Source organism: Anser cygnoides, chromosome 2 (assembly GCF_040182565.1).
Source record: "Anser cygnoides isolate HZ-2024a breed goose chromosome 2, Taihu_goose_T2T_genome, whole genome shotgun sequence".
NCBI classification, from domain to species: domain Eukaryota; kingdom Metazoa; phylum Chordata; class Aves; order Anseriformes; family Anatidae; genus Anser; species Anser cygnoides.
Genome location: NC_089874.1, coordinates 111851184 through 111877842, shown reverse-complemented (window position 1 = coordinate 111877842; position 26659 = coordinate 111851184). Strand labels below are relative to the sequence as shown.

The 26659-nt window shown below is 38.9% G+C and overlaps 1 protein-coding gene across 2 annotated transcripts in view; it reads right to left on the bottom strand.

The window, feature by feature from the left end:
• Nucleotides 1-26659, bottom strand: part of MYOM1 (myomesin 1) — a 73995-nt gene that overhangs the window by 45105 nt on the left and 2231 nt on the right. For both annotated transcript variants that reach the window (XM_048058024.2, XM_048058026.2), the window contains exons 2-10: nt 24770-25256; nt 16117-16254; nt 10632-10842; nt 8807-8964; nt 5217-5309; nt 4207-4295; nt 4011-4073; nt 2307-2471; nt 1613-1774 (exon numbers count right to left, since the gene is read on the bottom strand). In XM_048058024.2, the coding sequence (XP_047913981.2) occupies nt 1613-1774; nt 2307-2471; nt 4011-4073; nt 4207-4295; nt 5217-5309; nt 8807-8964; nt 10632-10842; nt 16117-16254; nt 24770-25197 (1507 nt within the window). In that variant the 5' untranslated portion in view covers nt 25198-25256. The remainder of the gene's footprint in view (nt 1-1612; nt 1775-2306; nt 2472-4010; nt 4074-4206; nt 4296-5216; nt 5310-8806; nt 8965-10631; nt 10843-16116; nt 16255-24769; nt 25257-26659) is intronic.

Genomic DNA, 26659 nt, shown 5'->3' with positions numbered 1-26659 from the left:
CAGAAGAGTAACCCCTTCTCTCTAAGCCTGTCTACAGAGCTGATGTTATGAGCCCGATGAGCACCCCGCTCACTTCCAGCAATACACAGGGATTTCTACATGTGACACAGGACAGCTACTTGTGCTTAAACAGCTGAGTTTGGGGTAAACTGGCCACAAATTAGGAGGAGCAGTGAGGAACACGCTAGCCAAAGGGGACCATGGGAAGCATTTAAGTAGAATATAATTAATCTAATTTGAATTTGACAAGCTCACCAGTCGGCTAGTAAAATACTCTTGTGAAAGGGATAGCTGGTTCACTGTCAGGTAACAGCTGCCTTGCTAGAAGTGCTAGAAGATGTAACAGGAACAAGATCATTTATTTATATGGCAGCCCAATTTAAAAAAATCAAGAAAAACAAGTCCTGATTCTCCTTGCTGCTTGGTCACAGACACACTTTTCAGTAGACTCTTTCTTCAGGTGATGAAAACATCTACTTCAGTTATATTTTTTGAGCAGACTGTTATCTCACACAGCTTTGCTACAGTTGGGAAAGCAGCGACACTCCAAGCATGTTCTCAGAGCCAAAAATTTCCAGAGCCTTTTGAATTAGCATTACATGCTTCAGCTGCTTTTAGCAGCTGGGACAGATATAGACTCAGCAAGTAACCTGATAGTCATGGCTCTTCTTAAAGAAATATTTGCTCTAATAGAAATTCAAGGAAGTTTTTAATGGTACAAGCAAATAACACCCAGAGAAACAACATTTTAATTCTTTGTTTAAATTATGGTGTCAGCTTTGCTGCTTTACATTACAGAATCACCGGGGAGCCCAGAACTGGAGCCAGCACTCCAGATGTGTCTCACCTGTGCTGAGTAGAAAGGAAGGCTCACCTCCCTCCACCTGCTGGTGACCCTCTTCCTAACGCAGACCAGGATGTCCCTAACTTTTGCCACAAGGACACGTTGCTGGCTCCTCCTCACCCTGTGTTCCCCTAGATCCTCATGGCCTTTTTTGCAAAGCTGCTTTCCAGCCAGTCAGCCCCCAGCACGTACTGGTGCGTGAGGTTATTCTTCCCCAGGTGCAGATCTTTGTGTTTCCCTTCTATCATATTTTTTCTTTTTGTATTGTGCATTAGAGAGAACCCCTCAAATGGTGCAGAAAAAAATCTTGATCTAAACGATGTGGTTTAGCTAGCATGAGTTAGTTACAAAAATACATTTTTAAGTTGCTTTATAGAGTTTTCCTCTTTATGTTTTATGTTTGGTACTGTTCACAGGCTGAAACTGAGAAAGAGTTGGGAATTTACATCAATAACCTAAATTTCTTCCTTGGAATGCCAGTGTGGTTTAGAAGTTTTCTATCATATGACACCAAAGTTTGAGGTATGCATTCAGCTCTTCCAAAGGATTCAATTTTTCCAAAGATAAAAATTGGAAGCTACAATGTTAGAATATATTAATATACAGTATTAACATAATTTGATTTAATTAATTTCATATAAAAATTACTATATTATATATAAAAAATATATCTTTTTATTGGACAAAAGCACCTAAAACAGAGACTTATTTTGCCAGCAGATTTTCCTCATTTCTGCAATGAGTTTGGTTCAAAAAACAATATCCTACCTCGAACGAAGACATAACCACTGTACTCTTCGTAGTATTCTCCCATCACCACACGTAGAGTGTAAAGACCTTCATCTTCCTTGTTTGCATGAGTCAGTGTTAATGAAGCTCTCTCCCCAGTCCAGTGCATCTGGACCCATTTGGATGGTGTAATAAGAACACCTAGAAATTAGAGAATTTCATGACAAGAACTGGGTAAAAACATTAAAGGAATGCATTGAGAATGCAGTGAATAGTTTGAAATAGATTGGAAATATACAAGAGACTATTCCCAGTGTACAATTTTCTATCTTCAAAGACAATAATAAATTACAGCTAATTCTTCTCTCATGTCAGTTTTGTCTTCAAGGTTTACATTCAGAAAAGAACAGCTTTTTGTCAACTGTTGCACTACAGCTTTGTGTAATTACTTTTAAAAAGTAATATGTAGGAAAAGCTATGTGGGCTATGTAGATGGACCACAGAGATGTTAGAACTTTTAGTATTTAAATTTGTTTAAGAAAGATAAAAGACATTTTCACAGCCCTTCCTCTGCTTTCTAACTGTGGTTTCAGTTCACAATGCTAAATTTTGAAAAACTTTGAATTAAAAAGAGGAAATATTACTGCTTAGAAAGCCGAGAAAATGTTGACCAGATCATGTCATTTGCAGATGCTGAAAGAAGTAAAGATCTACATCAACAAATGTATCTCACCATTTCTGTACCATTCGATGTCTGGTTTGAAGCGCTTGATATCAGGACTGATGACAACCGTGCAGCCCAGACTCATCGTCTCGCCTTCCCTCCCAAAGGCTACATCAAACTTGTCGACAAAGCTGATTTCAAACCTGGAAGCATAGCCATGCGGGGTAACGCCAACTGTATAAGGGGAAAAAAAAACCTGGCTGTTTACCTTTTCTTTCATTTTGAGATAAAAGTAGTTAGCAAAAGTATTCAATGATTATGAATACAAGCTCTGGTTAACTTAGAAGTATAAATAGAAAAAACGTATTCAGAAGTAATTGCAGAGTCACATAATGCAAGCACTTACTATCACCAGGAATCAATTATTTCTCTATTCATATAACTGTAGTTTATTTTATCAGGGAAAGGCTCCCTCAGAATTTCATTCCAGAACTTCCGAAGTTTCAGATCAAGTGTGTTGTCATTTTATTATCATGTATATAACTTAAGCATTCTTCTATTTATGACTACTGATTTGTTCAGGTCAAGCTGATCTTTACCTTATATTTCTCTTTTCTTTCCCTGTTTAACTCTTTGCTCCATCTCAGGGCAGTTGTGCCCACTCAGCATTCATTTTTAAAGCCTAAGTCTTTTTGAGGGGAGCTCTCCACTCCCTCAGGCATTCGTGCAGCCTGTACCTGCTCCTGAATTTACCTTACCTGATATTGTATTACCTGAATGATGCAGTATTTACAGAATATTGTATGTGCTTTATACCTGTACTGCACATACATGGCACAGGTCTTTCCAGCATTCTTTCGAAAAGAGCTCAGCTGATAAAAGCTAGGGTCACATTTTCCTTTTCCACAACTGCCTTATGCTGGTAGCTCACAGTCTTCCTGTGTTCAATGCATATATACAGATTGTCATCTTCTTTTTCCATCACCAAATGATAGATCCAAAATGACATGGAAAACTTATGGCCTTTCATTTTGTAATAGTGTGTAATCTTATTTCTGTAATTTCAGAGCTTCAGTACATAAATGATGTCATATGCCTTTGCAGCATATCCCTCAACCTATCTGTGATGCTAAAATAAAAGAAATGTCTGTGTGTCTCATCTGTCAAGCCTTCCATGCACAGGGTGCCTAGGGTACTCAGCACTCATTATATGCTAGTGGATTTTCTTAACATTTCTGATCAAGGAAGTATCCACGCACCGTTGTAAATGACTTCAAAATGTGAGGTTCTCAGGTAAAACAAACTATGATTTTTATCTTGATACAGCCAACGTATTCAGATTTGCTTCTGACAATTTGATTTTTTCTATGCCTTCTTGCACCACATGAAATCACATAGCAGCAGACAAGAACTATTAAGTCAGCCAGTCTACTGAAGCACATGCACCCTCTAGCTTTTTTCCAGGATATGTTTTACATATTGCAAGATAAGAAGTGTCTCTTTGATGATTTTATTTCATGTTCAACAGCAATACTAAAATGATGCTTCTTGTATAAGCAAGTAACCATACACCTAGAGGGCGATGACATTGTCTCCTGCAGGTTAGGCTAAATACTATCTGAAATTGGAGAGTTCAGTACCTTTGAAAGATGACCAGCTTTTTCCTTTTCTTTTTTTTTTTTTTTTTAGTGTTACAAAATATTCTGCTTAGTCATTCGTCATCATGTCACAACTGTAAATGGATGTGTCAAACAAACATATATTGCAACTTACGGCTCAGAGGCATGGAAACAGTCCCAGCATGCAAAAGACTTGCATCAAGGTCTCCTTTGTACCCTAGACGCACACACAGAAAAAGAGCAAGCCCAGTCACTATCACCAAGAGGTAAAAGGCCTCTGAGTCACAGAAATGAAATTGGTAACGTGCATTTTACAAATGAAAAAACAAGGAAATATTTTGCAAACCTACTCTTTACCACAAGGGAAGCATAAGCTGAAATTTCTCCTTTAACATTCATAGCAGATGCCCGGTACTGAGCAGTGTCATCAAAATCACACCTAAAATTAGAGAAATTATTAGGTAGGGCACCCATTACTCCTTGGCATACCCAATCCTACGTTTTATATCAAAACAACCCTCAGAAATCTGGGTAAAATCTATAAACAAGTAAAAGCGTGGGAGATAGACACACAAGACACTGGACTGGCTGTAGCCATTAAGCTTTTCTCAGTATTAAAAATTCATGTTTGAAAAAAATGTCTCTTTTCAAAAATTGCATACAGATTTGAAATTGACAATAGCAGAGGTAGAAAAAAATGTCTGATAATATTTATTTCTAATTTACTTCCTCCTATGGAGAGATGCCTAATGCGGAAACTCAAAATGGTAGATACAAAATATTTTCAAAAGGCACCTAATAGTACCTAGATTGTCAAATCTAGATTATTGCTGAAGGTCGAATTAGCTGATTACATCTCAGGATTTCAGTGGTTTTTGACAAAATTTGACTGCAAAAATTTCCCAGTTGGAGGATGAAGATGTTAAAGATCTTTTTTTGTGTGTGTGTATAAGTGAGGACTCCTCTGTTCTCTTCCTCATTTCAGTAAGAATCAGGACCTTGCTATATTGAAAAAATAGTTAACTCAAATGTTGTTACCCTGAACTAGATATTTCTCATATTTAACTGTACTCATGAAGGAGACAAATGGAAAAATAGTCACAAGTGTTCTATATGTTTCTGAGTCAACCATAAATAAAATAATAATAAACACAAATAACTCACTTAAGTAAATGGCATGTACTCTGCTGAGGAAAACCAGAGCTGCTTCAACGTTTAGTAGATAGCATACATCTCAGCTGTACAAACTTGATATCTCTTATCCTTATATCCCCAAGAGATATGTTCATGCTTTGCAGGTCTCAGTCTACAGCAACATTTCAGCATAAGTTATTTGTTAAATTATCTAATATTCCCTTACGTGCTAATCTCGAGTGAGTGCAGCCCGTATCGGTTTTCAATGGTATACTTGCCAGGGTGAGTTTGTACATCGATGGGCACGTTGTTTTTGTACCTATGGAAGAGCAAAGAAACAATGCATCACAAATGGAAAGTATAGAATTATATATTTTAAAAGGTCAAATGCTTGGTGTTTGAAACATAAAATCAATTTCTGCATGTTTCTCCTAGATAAAATATAGTTTATCTTGGGAAGGCATTATGTATCTTTGGAGGTTTAACTTCTCTCTTTCCTCCTCTTTCCTGCCCCAGGTGAATTTTATTTTCTAGTTAAAGGAAAAATAGTCTTGAACGTGATGAAAATAAGCTTATATTATCATGAACTTCAAGTTGCTACTTGTTAAGGAATGGATGATTCATATGAGCAACATTTCAGTTTTTTCTGAATGGCAAACAATAAAAAATTTGTAGCATTCTTAATGACTAGATATCGTTTTGGTTTGCATTTTTGATGTAATTTTGAAACCTGCATATTCACAGAAATGCCATGTAGGAAATAATCTTTATTTTTGTTTTTACTTGCATAATTAAGTTGGTGGAAACCACGAAGCAGATAGTTAGACTGGTAAAAAATTGTCTTGATCAGAAAGTGCATTGCAGTGAGGTATCTGGCAAAAGCTGTGGTACCAAAAGTTTTTACAAGTGCATACTATGAGTATTTTCTTGATTCTTATACTGTGAGCATTATCCTCAACAGTGGGAGTCAGGTAGGAAATTTTACTGTTCATAATTCCCAGTAAGTAGTTTGAAGGAATGAACCAGTACTGATCAGTAGTGAGCTGGAATTGCTGACTGCAGAATTTAAATGAATGTTTACATGAGACTCGCAGAGGGACAATTTAGTGGTAGGTTCTTTCTCACCAATCATTGCTTAAACGGTCACTCATTCTGGAGAATACATGGTGTAACCGCATAGATGTTCAAGTGAATCCTGTCTTGAGTGAGCAGTATGGAACAAGCTGGCAATAGGAGTTTAATAAAATCAAATACTGAATTGTATTCAGTACTTCTAGGTTTGATTTGAGGTCTATAAAGAAGAAATGTTCCCTAAGATAGTGTAATGCTTTAGTATAGCTTTCCCTGTGCTGTGTATATGAGGGAAGTGGGAATGTAAATGGTGATAGATAAAAATGTCTTCATCTCACACTTTGATGTAACCCAAACAAACCCTTCTCTACAGAAATCATAACAGATAGCCAGCCAAAGGGTTTTGCTTCTTCATTTCTGAATTTAAAAATCAGTTTCCCTCCCAGTTATCAATCTGGAAAGGGAATTGGTCTGTTGCCAGTGGCGTGCCCCACTTCACCAAAAGAGTCAGTAATATCCAATTTTATTTTTACCAAGAATATTAGGAGTTTGCTATATATCAGGACTGAGCTATATCTGCAATAAATCTGAACACTGCCTTTCAGCACTTTTAGTGTTATACAATAACATGTATTTCCCTGACTACAAATATTTGGACAGAGTAATACACTGGGATTTGTCCAAGTGCCAAAGTGAGCAAGGATCATAAACCTTAATGCTTCTCATCCCAATCTTCCTCTCAGTAAAATGTCTATGGAAAAGGACTTGATGCAGGACAGTACTCTCTATTCTGGGCTTCAGACATTTGCAGATCTTCTTGAACTCATTACAGATCTCCTACTACATTATCCTGACCTACGGCATGGGTCCACTAAGAGTAAATCCATTCACCACCTCATCTGCACAATGGCATCCCCCTGGCTGGCAACATCTGGGCATCTTTATATTCCATATACTGTGTCAAATAGTTTAGAAAATAGAATAATGCTACTTGATCCCAGTGTTTTCCAGGGCATATGAAATTCTGTGGAACAGAACTTGACTCTTTGATCTCTAATTTTCCTCCAAAAGGCTGGGCATCCCTTGGATCCTGTTGGTAGCAAAGGCATTTCATGGCATGCAGTGCTGTGCAGAAACAAGTTTTAAGGGAGTCAAGCCAGCACTGAGACTTCTTCTGTCTTCATTATCAGGTTATTAAACAATAATTGATTCAGTTTTCACTTACTTATATTAATCTATGGCAAGAATAGGGCTCATGTTAGAAAGACCACTTGTTATTTCTGGAAACGCAAATTCCAGAAGAGCCAAGTCATTAGTTAATGTTGGACTGCAACCTTCCACTGTCAATATGCACTGATAGTTTATGCTTTCTGCTACTGGTTTCAAATGTCCTGGGTTTTCCACATGCTTTTTCCAAGGGAGTCAGGACAGCTGCATCACACAGCAAGATTTTCTCTACAGAAAGTCCACAAAGCTTTATAATTTATCATGCGCAGCATGAACAGGTCTTCATTGCTTATACAAAGAATGACTGGAGTACACAACTGACATTTAGTTAGAAATGCTGAATGAAAGCTGACAGATCCAGGTCAGAACTATTCCCTAATTCTGAGGAAAGACACCTGCTGAAATGGCTGTGAACTCATCTTTTCCATTAGTAGCCCATGGCAAATAGAAATCCCTTTGGAATTCAAATGTACTGTAAAATAATGCATTAACTTCCACCATCCACATTTAGCAAGTAGATGAAAGGCTGGTTCACAGTGAAAGCAAAATCAAATAACTGAAGTCTTGGTTTAAGTACATCAGGTTTCGGGGAGTAGAAGTAAAATACAAAATATGAGTATTACATCATGGTATAATAGATGCTTTATATTGGATCCACCAGTAGAATGTCCATAGAACTTATTGCTAATTAATGCTTAATGCTGAACATAGGCTTTTTTTTTCATTTTGTATACACATTCATACATTCTATATACACATTCTATAAGAATCTTTTAAATTAAAAAGTGAGTATCAAAACTCATTTTGTTTGAAAAACTTATTACCTATTATCTTAACAACTTGACTGTGTTTGTGTAGCATGAAAGAGTTAAGAAAGATCAGCATAACAGATAGTGAGACTGTAAAGCTTCACAAGTCACTGTTAATTAAGCTAAATTAAATTCCAGTCAGGTTAAACTTTAATTCAAGTCAAATCAGACCTTCAGCTATGACTAAGAGTATATTTTGGTGTTCTTACAATAATGACTTGGTCCAAAGACCACGTGTATCAAAAGCCTCCAGCAAACTCCAAAAATTTCAGAAGGTTTGGATGATCCTAGATCTATCTGCAGCCTTTTATTTCAAATAATTATGATGTGTCCTCTATGAACGTCCTGCATCTTGAGATTTCAGTTTTATGGAGATTCAGTAGTATAACTGCTCAGCAGCCAAGCAGGTAGTTCTTGTTAATGCTTTTGGTTAATGGCATTTGTAGACTACACAGAAGTACTTGGAAAACATTCTCTTGAGGATAGTACTGAAGATCTATGTATTTGTACTATTGTTACACAAACTATTTTGCCTTTTAGTATTTTGCTTTGTTTTTGTGCAGTGACTTGAAACGTGTTTGCTATAAAAAGGGTGTCCTCTGTACCTATATTTTTACTGATCTTGTATTTTTACTGAAAAAAAAATCCATATTCACTGAAGTGAGTTTAGACATTGTTTAATTGGTGACTTTCAGTGATACAAACTTACCATGTAACACGGGGTTCTGGCCAGCCAGCCACCGTACAGTGAAATTTGACATTTTGCTTTTCCCAGACAGTGTGAGAACGAGGCTTAATAATAAACTCAGGAGGATGTAAAAGTTTATCTTGATTCAGCTTTTTGTGGAATGCCTGAGTATCTTCTAGCTGGAAAAGAAACAACTCATCATAAAATTCTGCAGTTATAAGTGCAAACTATTGATTCTCAAAAGCATTTTTGTATTTTTTAAAAGCAGTAAAAAAGTATGGAAATTTAATTCTAAAATCCAGATAGGCACACTTATTGTATTTATCTCACTTGGACATGGAAAACAATGTTTTCATCTTCAAAAGATCTCTTTCCAAAATAGCTAGATTTGATTTTCCCAATTTTCTCCTCTTAAAATGATCCCAGGTAAAATAATTTTCTACATTTAAGTTTGGGTTTTGGTGTACATGGTGAATGGTGAAATGGGCCTGAAACTTAGATGTCTTCTGTACTCCTCTAATGCAAAATCATGTATGCCTACAGCATCTCTGACAGATGTGCTCTCAAACCCTTCCTGCTGAGGGGAATCTTTCATCCTCCCAGGGTAACTGTTTCAACTGCTTGACTATTCACAGAGCTGAAAAAAAGGTTATTAATATACTATAAATCTTGCTTTCTGCAAATTAAACTTTTTGCCCTAACTTTCATGTATATGGAGAATTACAGCTCCCTGCATTAAGGCTATTAAACGAAGACAGCTTTTATAATCCTCTCAATCTTTAATAAAATGTGCAATACCAATATTACCTACATTTGTTGTTTCTCACTTCTGAATATGTTCTACTTGTCCTCGACATTCATTAAATGCTAACTATTCATTATCAGGGGTCCAACAGTTTCCAACACAATTAAATTACTATCTCCTATGTTTTAATAAAAATACCTTTATTAATACATTCTAGAAGGACATTTGTTTTTATACAACAGAATCTTGATTTTGACTGACATTTTATTATATCTATTATAACTCCCAGATCCTTCAGTACTTCTACCTAGCCAGGCATTCCCCACTTTACACTTCTATGTGTAGTAATTTCCATTTATTATCAAATTTCACCTTCACTATTTCTCAATTTTTCAAGATGATTTTGCATTTTTAACCTTGTCCTTCAAAATGTTTACACCTTTCCAACCTCATCTCATGAGGATATTTTAGAAGCATACGGCCAATTCTTCTGCTCAGAACAATGAATCAGCTAAACAAAACAGATTTTCTTCTGATATATTCTCCCAGTCTGGTCATAATGTATTTGTAAGTACCCTCTGAATATTGTTTTTTAACAATTTGCACAACAATATCAAAGCTATATAAAATAGTTCCAGATGCTTTGACAGTTGCCTCCATCATTTACACATTGTGATTAAAACCTGGGGGTAAACCCTTTGGACAAGCTTGTTCCCAGGCCATAAAATGCCAGATTTACCCCATCACTTTCTTATCAGCAAGTGCTGCCTAGAGACTGCCTTGTGGTTCAGGTTAAGGATGCTGCACCATTCAAATAGGTGTGGGCACAAAAAAAAGAGAATTCCCCTCCTCCATTCTCCCTCCCTGTCTCCCAGTGTTACAGCAGAGTTCCTGATGCCTCTTTTATTATCCACCTGACACCAAGATAAGAAGACTTTAAGTCACTGAAAATATATTAATTGCAAATACTTTGGTCTTTACTGACATTATTGAGATTGCCCATGGTGTAAATCAGGGCTCTGATGTGCGAGGCACTTGACAAACACCAAACAAAGAAGACATATGCTGTTTACAGCTTTGTGTTCATTTCTGCTCTTTTACCGTTTTCTTCAGGGCCACACGTTCAGCAGACTCCCGGATCGCTACTTTCCTTGATTTTTTCTCATGACGTTCCTCTTCAGAAGATGACTTGGCCACTTTGCTGACACTAACTCCTTCACCAGTTGCAAAAAGGTTCCTCCTGGCAACATATGCAGCACTCTCTTTAATTCTTTCTTCTTCTGTGTCTGTGATCCCACTGACGCTCACTTCACTGAAAGAAGGTTTAAAAAGTAGAATGCCATTGGAAAATGCTGAGAACATATTCCACTTATTATTTTCTATCAAGTTAGCCAACCACAGTGGATGTAAAACATCCAACAGCCTTTCATAACACATTTCTGCTTTGAGGATCATTACCTCTGTAACCATCTCATGTATTCAAAGCAGAAACTTCACTGTCTGAAGTTGTAGCCATTTTCAGTGTCTTTCTGTATAATCATGTCATGTACACTTTCCATTTGACATCTATCCTGCTGTGGTCCTGTATCTCCATTGCTATAGTGACAAGTGTCAAGCACACCCACAGATCCGCCAGGCTTAAGTATCAGTTAGAGCTTTTGTAGCAAAAATACCAAAGGGGCGGGGGATAATTGTAGCTCTATTTTGTTGTATATTGTATATATTTGGTATATTTGTGATTTATACAAAAACAGAACATCACTGCATATCACAAAAGGTCTCTTTGTTATGAGAGAATTCCATCCTTCAATGTGTGATTGATCTTCCATGTGTTTTCATAGAATCATAGAACGGCTTGGGTTGGAAGGGACCAAGAAGATCATCTTGTTCCAACCCCCTGCCATAGGTAGGGATGCCACCCACTAGACTAGGTTGGCCAAGGCCCCATCCAGCCTGGCCTTGAACACCTCCAGGGATGGGGCATCCACAGCTTCTCTGGGCAGCCTATGCCAGTGCTTTACTACTCTTACAGTGAAGAATTTCCTCCTAATGTCTGATCTAATTCTATCCTCTTTTAGTTTAAGACCATTCCCCCTTATCCTATCATTATCTACCTGAGTAAAGAGTCCTTCTCCATCCTTTTTATAAGTCCTCTTTAAGTACAGTAAAGCTGCAATGAGGTCTCCCCAGAGCCTTCTCTTCTTTAGGCAGAACAGCCCCAGCTCTTTCAGCCTGTCTTCATAGGAGAGGTGCTCCAGCCCTCTGATCATCCTCATGGTCCTCTGGACGTGCTCTAACAGATCCATTTCCCTCTTGTGCTGGGGACCCCCGACCTGGATGCAGGACTCCAGGTGGGGCCTCACAAGGGCAGAGCAGAGGAGGACAATCACCTCCCTCCACCTGCTGGTCACCCCTCTGGTGATGCAGCCCAGGACACAGTTGGCCTTCTGGGCCGGCTCACATCAAACCTTTTGTCTACCAGAACCTCCAAGTCCTTCTCTGCAGGGCTGCTCTCAATGAGTTCTTCTCCCAGTCTGTGCTCATGTCCAGGATTGCCCCAACCCAGGTTCAGCACCTTGCAGCTGGACTTGTTGAACCTCATTAGGTTCACATGGGCCCATTTCTCAAGCTTGTCCAGGTCCCTCTGGATGGCATCCCTTCCTTCTGCTGTATCAACTGCACTGCTTAGCTTAGAGTCATCTGTAAACTCGCTGAGGCTGCACTCAATCCCACTGTCTGTGTCATTGATAAAGATACTAAACAGTACCGATCCCAGGACAGACCCCTGAGGGACACCACTCGTCACCAGCCTCCACCTGGACATGGAGCCATTGACTGCAACTCTGGGTGCAGCCTTCAGCCAATTCCTTACCCACTGAATGGGCCACCCTTCAAATTCATCCCTCTCCAATTTGGAGATCAGGATGTCATGTGGGACCACGTCAAAGGCCTTGCAAAAGTCCTTTCTTCACAAAGACAGTCTTCACAAAGATGATTAAGAATTTTCTTGAAGTATCTTCTTCAGGTTTTCTACAACGCAGGATGCAAAGAAGTGGTACTCTCAATGGGTTCTATCCTGTCTTGAGAGGCATATGCGGAAATATCAGTGCAGTCATATTGTTTTGGCACTGTCAGGACATTATAGCTCCTATAGTAGTGCATACACAACGAGAATTCCTTGACCTAATTAGAAGCGTTTATATCCTTTTGCTGAGTTTAGTTACTTTAGATTAACATTCGATGGCATAATGAAAAGAGGCTCTGAGTAAGTACTAGTTAAGTGCCATCTTGCAAACACTATAGAGAAGTAGCCTCTCATTTCCAGAATGCACTCAAACACAACCTCATTGTTTTGTCATAAAACACTTACTACTGCTACAAATCAAAATATTTTTTCTCTGTTTTCTCTAAGATTGCTAATGTTAGGCATTTGATAGGACATCTCATCACTCAGGAAAATATGGATTCAAGCCCATAACCAACTATCCAACTCCTAATCTTTGGAGTATGATGTCAGTTCAGTGAGATGCAAGACAATCAAATGGTAGAATATGATGTAAACATAATTACGCATAAAAATTCCTCAAAAGGCTAAAAAATTACTTAAAACTTCAAGCTTTGACTTCCCTCCTGTTCAAACTCTGCCTTGAACTTTCTGAGTCTCAGACTGCTTTTACAGGATGATCCTTAAAAGTATCAATGGGATAATACACTTCACTTGTGCATATCAGCTCCCCACACAAATATCATCTAAGCTTTAGAGATACAACAGAGATTTCTAAAGACATCTTTGAAAACTCCGTTTAATGCATGTGAGTGTAACTATCTACATTCAGTTTAAATGAGTCAGTGGCATTTTCTTTCAAAGGCAAGCTGACATTATTTTCTCCTTGATTACAGTAGTTAAGATCTCAGCAACTTCACAATACGGACCCAATCCTCAAGGCATAAAGCATCATCTGGGATCTGATGAATATCCTCAGTCTAATACAGGACTCAGCCTAGTTGTCTGCAGCAATGTTCCCTAGATGCTTTTGATCAACAGTATTAAATATTTAGATTTGTTAATCATTTTTTTCCTGTTATAATCTTCCGAGATCAAAGAGAAACAAGTCCCCTGAAATGATGAATGCATCAGAAGCAGCACAGAGTACCATTTAAGAATTGATTCTGCAGCCAAGTCTCATGGGTTTCAATAGGAAATACTTTTCAAACAGAAACAAGAGGATCAACCTCCAAATGGCACACATAAACAATTATTTAAAGAGTATCAGCCATCTGCAGTCCTTTGGCTTAGACTTATTAGTGGCTGCAAAGAGTCCCATGAGCCATATCCAGTATCTTTAGCACCTATGGTGTTAAATCTAGGTCCAGATATTTTGTTATCTGGAATACTGGCTGGCTCTCCCTAATTTTATCTTGCAAGGATTAGGCTAGGTGCTTAAGGGGAAGAGTTATGAGCTGAATAATCTGAGTGAAAAAAAGTTTATACAGCAGAATCCAAGGGTCTGAAATAGAATCAAACCATGGAAAGGGTGACACTGTGCTGAAGGTCGTCCAGCAGCACGGGCAACAGCTCCGATGGACACACAGAGAGCTGACCTTTATAAATAACTATTCCTTGTAAAAGCTATCTGCCTATGGGAAGCCACACATCAGTTTCACAAGGGGAATTTGGGAACGACATCTAACATGCACATGATTCGATAGGCTTCAGCTGTTATCTTTCAAACAAAAATAAATATCTGACAGGAATGTGGCATGCAACTTCTGCAGCCTTGGCATGCACTCATGAATGTGATGCCAATAGAAAAAAGGCTAAATCAGGCACCCTGAAATGTTTCATGCCATGTTGAGTTGGGCACCCTAACAATTACCATATGCCTTTTTTAATACTTTTAAACTAATTACAAAAGATCTGTTTGGGTCATTTCAGTGGCACAAAAGCACAGAAAACTTTCTGAGTTGCCATGTGCAAAAAGTGATACTGATATCAACAACAGTAAGAAGATGAAGAATAGTGACTGAGATGTAAAAATCTGTCGGTATCCTTTAGTGTGGTATCCCAAAGCATCACCCTGACACAACTCAATGATGTTACACACCATCACACTGAATTAGATATTACAGTATTCACTGAACAAAAAAAGTGAAAAGAAAAAGAAGGGGGACATGATTTGTTAAGATCACAGGAGCCTGTATAAAATCTAAGATACTCATCCAGGAGTACAAGCCATCAGTTGGGATTCCCAGCCATTGACCAATGCTATAAATTTTACTTTTGTAGACTCTAGGCACAATAAAAAGGGAGCATATTTGTGTTTAACGGCATGGGAGACAGATGGCAGAAACACTAGGTAAAGCACATAGCTAGTGAGAAACCTTGAAAATATGTTACTGCAAGCTTTGTGTGAGACGTATTTATATATTTCTATCACAGTAGATATAGCTGGAACGCCAAAGAAATCCTTTAAAGATGCAACAGTGTGTTTCTGAAGGTTGGTGGGGTCAAAGAGCAGTGAATCTGACACATAAATCTGTAAGGGGTGAGTAAATATTACTCCAGGATAGTGGAAGGGAAGGAATAAAAAAACTGCTGATCTCATCACAAAAGCAGAATGCTCAGAAGGCAAAAGCAATGATGTCTCCCACTGGCAAGGTGGAACTCGGTCTCACATGAAGGCACAAGTGACATTGTTTCCTGAGTGCTGACCAGGCAGCAGGCACAAGTTCACTCACTCCCAGAAACAGCTTAGAAGTGTCCCATGAAAAATGTGTGGGGCAGAAGAAAGCCAAGTTGGAGAAAGGTTTCTGTTCAGCTGCAGGTGGGCAAGAGATTTTTCTCCTGGGCTCCAGTCAGAAGTCTGCTTTCCACACCACACCCTGGTATGGATCAGCCTGAACAACTGGCTACACCTGACCTCTTGTAGACTCCTAATAAAATCATTGTGCCACATCCAGAAAAGGGCAAGGGAGCCTCCTTGCTCGTGTGGCTTCTGGCTTCCACACAAAGTTCACATTCAGCTTTACTGAGGACAGTGCTGCAGTAAAACGTATTACATCAGTAATAGCCATGCAATAAATACCACCAACACGTGAGATCAGCATGAATCATTATGGTGGATTTGAGAAATTACTTGGTTTCGTTCCAGGTTTTCCCTGTGCCAGGACAAAACATCAGCACATTGGTTCATCGTTTCTATGGTTAATGTGTGGTAGGAGACATTGGATTACAAGCCTTTAAACCACAAGAGTAAGCTAAATAATGCAGACAACATGTTTGTCCAGTTCCCAGTAAGCAGTGTTATAATTATATCATAGTTTCATAGAAAGTGGCCCTGGTGACGTGTTTGAAACAAAGACCAGACACCTGGATTCATTTGTCCTGGTTCTGGATGACTGACCTCCATGACGGACTTTCTGCCAGTCAGTTAACTTCTCTTTGTCTTTTTATCACTCATGTGAAGTGCAAACAATCACCTTGAGATCCAGGAGTGTAAAAAAAAAGATTAATGGAGTTGTTATTTTATAATTAGTTAATAAAATGTCAGAAGTAAGGCACCAAAAAAAAGGAAAATGGACATACCGTCCTGTGAATATAGGCACTGAGTAGTCTATGGCTTCATTTTCTTTGTCCTCAGATATCAAATTCTGTTTTGCTCTCTTTGCTTTGGGACTCATCTTATAGGATTGATCTTCAATCATTAAATTGGAATCTTTCAGTCTGCAATAAAAATCATATTGTTAAATTCAGGGGAAAAAAGCTGTTAAGAAACACTCCAACATAATATTAAAGTACTACACGTTTTTGCTCTCTGTTTAGTAAGAAAGAAAATATTGTCTTTAATAACCACGTCTTCAGAGTTATTAAACACATGACTAAATGCACTTTTGACAAAGGGACCATTACAAATACAACACTGATGCCCCTTGATATTAAATCTAAATACAGAGAATAAACAATATACCTGCACATGTCATTGCTTGGTTTGAGACTTGGAGAGTTTATATACATAGTTTTGGTAGGTCTTGAAGTCACTGAGACCACCAAGTAATTCTGGAGATCGTGTCTGAACCGATGACCTCTACTTTCCCAAAATTTATAGTTCCCAAATTGTCTGGTCCCCAAACAAAATACTGTCAGTGGGCAAATATATTCAAGTTCATGATGCTTTTAAGTCTTTTTAGAGAAACTATCGGGCAGTGAATCGTCCAGTAACTGCTGTTTTCACTCCCACTGGTCTCCCATACCACCCCAAACTATTGAAAGCACAGAGCTGAGTGAAGTAATGTCATTTCACATTGCCCAGATAGGTGGGGAGTGAGTGGGAAGAAAGAAAAGCAAACCAAAAGAAAGACTTCTGGAAAACCTGGGAAAGACTCCCCAGCTAGTGGGGAGGACTTCTGATGAGTATGAAGCATATTTGAGGCAGTCATATTTGGGTTTATATTTAACATGGTTACAAATCATATTAACAGAACTCCAAATACCTCCCTCCTTTTCTCCAAATGCAATACTCCATCCTTAGCTGCCAGATTTATATCTTAGAGATGGAGTATCCCCATTAGCTGTCAGACTTTTACAAATCCCTGAATTGCCTATTCATCTCTGTCTCAGCACTGCCAAGGGAAATCATACATGAACCTGCTTTTGGACTGGGGCTTTGTTTGCATGACATAAGACAGCAGAGCAGAATTAAGGCCACTGTTTCTCAGCAAGGCTCCTGAGCCCAGACCTGGGCCATTCTCGCAGGGCGAACCTGCTCCCAGTCCCCTGGGTAAGGCTGGTAGACTAATAGCCAAACCTCATACTAGCACTGGGCCCCCGAGAATGTAAAGCACGTAGAATGTAATATTGAAGATAAATTCTTTACTGCCCCAGACAGCTGGGGAGGGACTCCAAAGGAGGCAGACACAGCTCTAGGGAAAGAATTCCAAGCAGAAAACACTTGGGAACAGCCCAGACAGAGTAAAGCAAAAGGTTGCCCCCCTCCTGGGTTTGGCAATGATATGGTACAACCAATACGGTCAACCAGAAATGCATGGAGGAAACTCGTTGTCAAATAAATGGTGAGAAAAAGCAAAGCTATATTATTTATTTATTTGTTTGTTTGTTTGTTTATTTATTGTAGATGAACTGTGGGCTGTAAGGAGCTGCAGTCCTTTATTTGTTAGATGACTTTTATACCTGTCCTATTTCAAGATGGGGAAACCTGGAATTGTGAATCTGCCATGAGATTGCATGGAGGCTTTAGGCTGAACCCTTTAGGAGACCACTTTGCTCCTGATCATTTCTAGACTGAGAAAGATCACAGTATCTTTTGGACTTCAGTTTAAACGTCAAGAAGTTTTGATTTTCATGAAAGTAGATGAAGTATGGTGAAAATCTCAGCTCGGGTGTTTTCAGAGTTGTTACATCCAAACCTGCTCATTATTCCTAAAGCAGAATTTGGCTATCTCGTCAGTTTGGTTTTCAGTTCAGGTCTAGATTCTGCACCTACATAGGGAATTAACAGGCAGCACACATAGCAGTTCCCATCGCATTCTGCCAGGTTTTTTGTTGATGTCTCCTCTGCATGTTTTTTTCTTTCTTAGGCTCTGAGTTTTTTTATTGTTGTTTGTTTGTTTGTTTGTTTTAATCAAACACTGCAAGTGGCTGAAGCTGAATAACTCATCTTCATTTTTTTCTGCCTACTACTGCTGACATTAATTAAAATATCCCTCAAATCCTTCAGATTAATGCCAGGGATCTTCACCATAGCCTGAGAAACTGGGGTGGAATTAGAACTTTCTTGGAGGTATGATGAATAGGATAAAAATACCGTACATGAACAGCTGATTCCCAGTAACTCCAGAGTTTTCTAAGCTGCATGTCTCTTGATCAAGGCATCTTTCCCTGCAGACATTTGATTATTTTCTGAATTACTACTCCTGGGTCCTTCGTATTATTGCATGCTTTGGCTGGCATAGTGAACAGTCCTCATGGGTATGTGCTCAGGACCAGAAAAGCGCCTTTCTAGATGTTTTTTCCTTTCTTCTTTTTCAGTTTGAAGGGGCAGCTGCAGTGGGAATCTTTGTGCTGTCTTCTAAGAGCGAGGGCTGCCTCCAGGTACTTGGTGGTGGTACAGAACACTCAGCTATCAAAGCCACAGTTGATAGCTGCAAACTGAATAACAGATCCACATTGGTCCTGTAGTCATCTGCTGGATTCAGGCTCTCTGACATGACACTGATCAATTTACTTCAGTTGTTGCTCTTCCAACAAGTTGATCTGGACTAAGCAAGACCCCTGTGAGCAGTGTTACATTGAGTAATGTCAAGGGTGCTTTTAGGCCAGTTTTCTACTCCAATAGTCAAGAACAGATTTTTTTTAAAAAAAAAAAAAAAGTTCATATAGAGAAATACTTTCCCTGATAAATCTTTTTGGTTTCAAGCAAAGATCTGGGGATGTCCTGAGTTAGAGGCTGAAATCATTGCTGTAGCAATATAGGTAAATGGCACTTTTTTTGAACCTGTTTTTAATTGTGACATTATATATATGTGTATATATATATATTTTTTGCTGCTTACCTGCTTCTCTGTGTGAAGAATAGTGGAAAAAAATGTTCCTTGTTTATTCTCTGCAGATCTTTCACTATTTTATACATGGATGTTACATTCTCAAGTTTACCATCTTCCCAAGGTAAGAGCCCCAATACCTACACCTCTCTAGGTGTCCTCCCACTACTGTTCTTGATGGTCTCTGATCCTTTCCTGGTTGCTTCTTGGGATGGGATGGTAGGAACTGCAGCCAGTATTTCAGCTACAAGCGTACCTTGGATTAACACACTGACAGAATATGCTCTCTGTTTTGTTCTCACTTTCTCCCACAGCTGTTCCTAAGTTTCTAATTGGTTTGTGTCCACATCAGAGAACCCAGCTGGTGTTTTCAGAGGAGTATCCAGAGTAACTCCAAAATCTTTCAGAACTGGAGTGCATAAAGCAAAAGCTGAGATGAATAAATTTGAAGTGGTAGAAAATGTTTCTCCTTTCCAAACCCTCCTTATGTTTGCATCTATTCAGGGTGAGCTGTATGGAGGCTAGTGGAAATGCATATTCAAATGGCCTCTTTGCACATGAAGACAAGTTGGTCATTACTTCTATCATGACATTTGATTCTATGTTTTCCTTCTTTGTTATTACTGTTTCTTCTTGAGCAATACAAAAACCAAACCCTGCCTTACAACCATTATTTAGGTAGCCTAAGGGAGGACTCCGCTTTCTTGAACCAGATTCTAAAATCTTGCCCTTTATTTTAAAGTGCTCCAACCTTTTACCTGATATGTGGAACAGAATCTCCCCAGAGGAGAAGGAGCAGGATATCAGTGCTCTCTAGTTTCGCAGGGAGGAACAGTACCATGACCTTTTAGCAGCTTTCAGCCTCATTCGATCTGCCCAGCTAGCATATGTATATTTTTTTCCAGGTCAGATGCTATCTGTACTGCCTTATCAAGGTTGGTGACCCAAACTTAGTGTCCTCATTTCTTGATAAGTTTTCAGCATGTTAAAATATCAATGCCAACATTTTCTTAGTATCTCATTAGAGTCACTGAATTTATGGAATGAAATGGGAGCTGGATGACTGTAAATGCTAAAGGCACTGGTATTGTCCTGAACAGCCTCTATCAGTGCTCCCTCTAGCCCAACAGAGGAACTAAATACAACATTGTACAGGGTCTGTGAAACTCACAAGCAGAGGTTTTGTTTTGATGTCCTATTCCCATATATATTCTCATTTATATCTTCAAGATATGAATATACTTCAGTATGTTGGCACTGCCCTTGTTTCTGCATCTGAAGGGACAGGTTTCCCACCCTGCACAAAATGATCCTGAGCCCAGTGGAGGTAGAAATGTTTCCTAGGAGTGGACCACAATACCCTATTTCACAATTATTCCGCCCCAGCATGAAAAGGCACTTGAAAGCTCATTTACCCATTAGAAAATCACGCGCCTTGTCCTTAGCATGCTTCTTTAAATGTTTCTCTCTTTCACTTAATTCCACCAGCAGAAAGGGATGCATGTGGTATACACCATAGCTGCAGCAGAGGAGGAGCTCCATTAGCCAAGAGGAATTTCTTAAGGTGTAGTTACAGCAGGGAAAAATTAAAAAGAAATGAAAGGCTTTTTGGCTTTTCACAAGAAAGCTCTCTAAAAACAGTTTCTAAAGTTGAGAAGCACTCTTTGGTGACTAAATTCATTTTAAGTTGCTGACAGATTTGTCAAGGGCTCAGGCAATATTGCTGGCAATAATCATGCTGTTCCCTCACATAGCTTCCACAACAAGTTTTTTAAAGGGGAATTGTTTCCACATGGCAAGTTGCATTAAATTAATTTCCATGCTTGGCTGTGATGTTTGGAAGCCTTCTCCTTAACCCTCACCTATAATAAACCAAAGGATGAGCAGTGCCAGCACGGAGGTCAAGATCACGGTCTTCTCATGTTTCTTAAAGTGTAATATTTATTCAGTCCTATCCTGTTCCCAGTTACGTTATTGCTCAGAACAGCATTCACTCTTACTATCTGGCACTTCAAGTAATTGCAAGTTAATAAGATGCCTCTCCTGTTTGCTAATTATGCTATGTCTTCTTTGCTATTTCTCCTGACCTGGAAATAAATGTAAATACGCGAGCCACAGCAATAACTTGTATTTTCTCTGTAAGCAAGCCTCTGGCCCATTTGGTGGCAGATAACCACTCTGTGACACAATTATCTTTGCTTGGGATTATCTGATGCTCTCAGCCAGGAAAATTACACATGGAAAAGCAATATGGAAGTTTGAACAAAGAACTTCAAAAAAAAAAAAAAAGGGAGAAGAAAAATGAAGATGAAGAAGAGATAAGGGACTTAATCCAGCACTCCAGTTTGACAGCTACGAGATTTGTCAGACCTGACTCAGAGCTTCTCGGAAGCACATGGAGGAGCCGTGGAAGAAGGCCGCTGCCTGGCTCTGCCATGGGAGTGGGTGGCAGAACCATACGGGGGCACACAAACCCCACCAGCACACCCCGGCACGACGGGACGGGGAGGAGGACGGGTGGCCACTACCACAGCTTTGGGAGAGAGCTGCCAGCGGGCAGCTGGGCCTGCAGGCCCATCAGGATCCATGGGGTAGCAGCAGGCCATCACTCCTTCTGGCTCGGCGCAGGGCTGGCCGTGGGCCCACGGGCTGGTGGAGAGAGGGCTTGGTGTGAAGCGGCGGCCTTTGCATGATGAGACTTGCTTGCTTTTATGAGTCCAGGATTTTACAGCTTTGGCAAGTGGTAACCGACAGAGCTGAAAGCCTTCGCGCTTGCTCTTAGTTTTGCCAGCTTTCATTTCTCTCCTCTTCTTCAAGCTGTCATGGGTTTGAAGAAAGCTTGAAATGCAAGGAACAGGCAGCCCGTCTCCAAATGGAGCCTTTTTTGTCGCTGCAGCTCCTTCAAGCTGTCCATGCTCTGGGCATGTTTTCCACTCAAGCAAGGCTCGAACATCAGAGAACTGGGATCAAACCAAGGTCTTGCAGGTTACCCAGCCCCGAGTCCTTCGCCACTGCTTTCCTGTAATAAATTCCTCACATAGCACTACCTGCATATCAGCATTGCCTCTCTATGGATATTCATTCCTGTAAAGCGGCTACAGAAAAGGATGACACACATTTTGCAGGAATAGTAAAGTTTAGCAGAATCTACTTCAGATAGAAATAAGAGGTGGCTTGAATACAAGCTCAGTATTTGAATGGTATATTTTTCCTCTTGGGCTTAGCACGGTTTATCCTCAACACAATATATCCACAAAACTATTAAACATAAATGTAGATGTGACACTAAAATCCAGTGATATGCAATAATCAACTGTTACTTAAACAATTTTATCTGATTTTGGATTTGTGTGCACATTCAAGTTTCAGGCATCCACTGGTGCTCCAGGTCACCTAGATGCAGCATTTTGATTCAAGGCCCGTTCTACTTTTTGAAAATTGAAAGTGTTTGAAGACACTTTCATTTTTTCTGTTACACCATTTCTTTCGTAATGATGAAATCAGAATGTCTTTGATTTGCCCCAATTCTTTTAGTAACACTTTTTGCCTCCTCATTATCCCTTGAAGTGTTTTGGGTTTTCACGGGAAGATAGCATGAACTTGGGAAGAATTACTTTAAATTGCCACAATTAACAATATAGTCATGGTATTCTTCTACTTGTATCTCTTGCAAATTGCACCAAAACGGCCATTAAGCAGTTGCTTCAGAAACCAAATAAATACCAACGTTGAGGACATATTAACCATTACATTATGTTAAATGTTGCCATTCAGAACCATATTCTCCCGTGTATTAAATTTCATTCAAGAAAAGTTTAAATTGGTCGATCTAATCTCCCAAGTCCTTGTCTCCCATAGCAGCACTGAGTTTCTCCAATACAAAGTCAGGATCACAGAGAGACATTGCAGCTGAGACATTCTTATCTCTGGTTGCCAGGATAGTATGAGGTCTGTTGGCAACTCTTGTACTACAGAGTAGCTTGCAAATAGCACCAAATATACTGTTTCAAAACAAAAGCTATTATTATTATTATTATTAATAGTAATAATAATAATAATAAATGTAGGAAATCTAGAAGTGTTTTAAGCTCTCTCCCAGTACGATTTCAGTACATTAAACAATTCAGTTTCCTTTAGTATTGCTTTGCTGACATTAGAGTTCTTGGTGAGAAGACACATGTTTCAGAAGAAACATCTGACAGCTGTGTCACTGAAGTGATAGTAAATGAGGCTAGGCAGCAATTATTTTTACAAGTATTTTTTTTGTAACTTCAAGCAACGTTCCCATTTATCAGAATATTTAAAGTTTTCTATGAGAATAAGGAGGCTTTGGGTTGTGGTTAGCAGCAACACATAGGCACAGCTGTGCCACCACAGTGCAGGAACAATTTGGGAAACCTTCCCCTACCTTACTCTCTCTAGAAACATAGCCCCCAGTCCCACCATCTCCAGTCTGCTTAATCAGCAGGTTACAAATGAGTCTCTTTTGCTACTCCATTCAGTGATTAATTATTTACACAATGGAAATGGTTTCAACAGGAAAAACAGGATATAATCTAGCCCAGGATAATCAGGCACTCCAGTCATTCATTTGGGCTCTAATTGCCTGAAGTTCAAATTCATGAACAAACTCTGGCAAATAGAGACATGACCCTGAACTTCCTGAAAGCCAAGTGAAGGCTGAAGTCACAAGGCATTATTTACTATGGTACAGGTAGTCTTTCATTCTGTGGTTTTGGCCAGGATTCCATTTTTATCCAAAATCCCTGGAGGCCATTTAGTTTTCAGAATTCAAGTTTTCCGGTGAACAAGCCTTGATTAGTTCTGCTAGTAATACTCTACATTTTATATTAATATAATGGAGAGCAGATGTTTTGGTCTATAATTTGTTTATTATTTCCTCCACTGCTAACAACTGATCTAATCTTACTTTAATGCTCCCCTAATTTCTGTTAATTTCTGAGATACATTAAAATAATGTGAGGCTATGGTATCTAAAACATTCTGCTAATGTATTGATTGAGCAATATTTACTTTCTTAAACAAAAATCATGGCAGCTTACCATAGCTGCTCTTCTATTGCAAGATGAACACTTCATGTACTCTTTGAAAATAGTATGCCTCGACCTATTTCCACAGTGAAATGTTCAATTTCTTGAATCACTCAGCACAAAAATGAAACATTTATTCCAAGGAATAATTGTTTAATGATATATGGGCATGTCAGCTCAAACTTAGGAGAACAGCTCCAAGTTCTTTTACTGCTCCAATGTGGCCAAATAAGAGCCAGCCTCAACCCAAAAGCTATCTATCTCAACATCGCGGATTAGCTTCAGCTCTCCTAGTACGGCAAAACCATTGGGTGGCTCATGCCCAGCCAGTTTGGAGAATGAATATACAACTCGTATCTGTCATCATTCAGCCATGTCGGCATTGCCAGTGTTGTTCTCATGCCAACCCAAACATCACACACAAGTTAGCCCAGCAAATAAAGCTGACCAGAGTTCTTCCCAGTCTCAAAGCCAAGGAAAAACTCCAGGTCTGGAAAATATGTTAATACAAGTTACGGAGCTTGTTTGTGTTGAAGAACTGGAGAGTTTTACCATTGATTTCAATAACAGACGGTTAGACATTTTTGTTCTGGAATATTGTTTCAAAGGTAGATGTACTTTTTGCCTTACCCAAGACTGTAGGCTTCAGATCCCAGCCTGTAGGCTGCAGCCAGCTTGTTGATTGATTCAGATCCATGACTATAGGCAGCTGAGCTCTTGCTGAGAGCTTCAGAGTCAAGACTATAGGCAGCAGATCTTTTACTTTGTGCAGCAGAGTGATCATAGGCTGTAGATCCATAGCTGTAGGCTGCTGACTCAAGGTCATAGGCTGAAGAGCCACGGCTGTATGCTGCTGAAGACTCAAGGCTGAAGTCTGCTGCAGAGGCATGGCGATAGGCTGCAGAGCCCCTAGCATAAGCTGTAGATCCTTGAGCATAGACAGCAGATTTGCTTTTGGTTTCCTTTTGGTACTGGCTTACAGTTGACTGCAGTGCTTTATGGCGATATGCACGATCATAATGGTCATGGTGTCTTTGATAGAATGGTAAAGACATCATGAGTGCCTTCTAATTTTGTTTTTGCTGCACTCTTCTGATTGTAGATATAACAGGACTGTCTGAAAAAGATCAAACAAAGACTAACATCAAAGAAACTTCAGAGCTAGCATACAATTAGTAAAGCACAAACTAACATGAAACTTAAACATTTAAAAATTAAGTGTAATAAATTTAGGGCTATCATTTATGATGTTTCTTAGACTTTAAGGTAGCCTCATATTTAAGTTTCAAGAAGTGCATACGTCATTCATTGGGAACAGAAATCTTTGCATTATTGCGTCTGATCATTTGTAGTTGATTTCCCTGTTCTTACTGCAAACTGTTGAAGTTTCGTGTATTCACATTTTCCAGTCATTACTGCCAGCTAATGAAATCTTGTGTTCAGCTTCTTCAGAGATACTGTAAATACTTTTGTTAAATTACAAAAGACAGAATAAATTAATAAGTTATTTTAAAAGGCATGAGAGATTTCAAGAGGGCTATTCAGTATATACTTTATAATATGAGATAAAAATATATGAACATTTCATTCATTTTTGTAATCCAATTTTCAAATTCAATTTAATTTATGGCTTAAGATTTTAATACTCAATTAAGAGCAGTAAGATTGTGAAGGACACCACTTTTTTTCTGTAAACATGCATTACGTTGATAATTTTGTGTGTGTTAACAGAGATTCATTTAAAGGGGCTTATCACAGTTTTACAGTTTAATAAGGAATACAGTCTGTATACAATAATTAAAATAACATAATGTTCATCAGTCTGAATGGCCTCTCTTCTTAACCTAGAAATATCATGTGGAAAATCATCATGAAAATTCCTCCAGATGGTATTCCTATCTAAGTTTTACTTTGCACAGTCATCAATAGATTATCTGGCAGTTTTTCATAGTACGAAATTTGATCAGGAGAGAGGTAGTTCCTCTGAAAATGGGATGAGGGTTGAGTGCAGAAAGGATTTCCCTTTGTTTTTTCAGCTGGCAATCCAATCTTGTTTTATTTTGTTGTTATTATTAAAACTGACGTTTTCTTCTCTGGCATGCAAAGTTGCCTCTACCAATCAATCCCTCATGATAACCTTTCTTTTTCTCATCATTGGTCATTAGGCTTACAACGTGCCTAGGATTGTCCCTGAAGAGGTACATGATTATCAATAGAAATGAGCTACAGTGGGAGAATGTTGAGAAAAATTTGAAGATCCAAAACCAAGAGAGGTGTTTGCTATTGGTTTTTATATCAATCACAACAACAGGGAACTTGTTCTGCTTCTGGTTTTGTTCATGTTAATGAAATTACTTCTCTGATGATTTTATATAAAATACACTTACAAATCTGGAATGTAATCTTGATTCCATGAAAATCATTATTTTTTCACTGGTCTTTATGCTTTCAACATTTCAGTCTTTGGCTTTTTCTTTAGTATTTGTTCGGATAGCAAGCCAACAAATTGCAAACTATTCT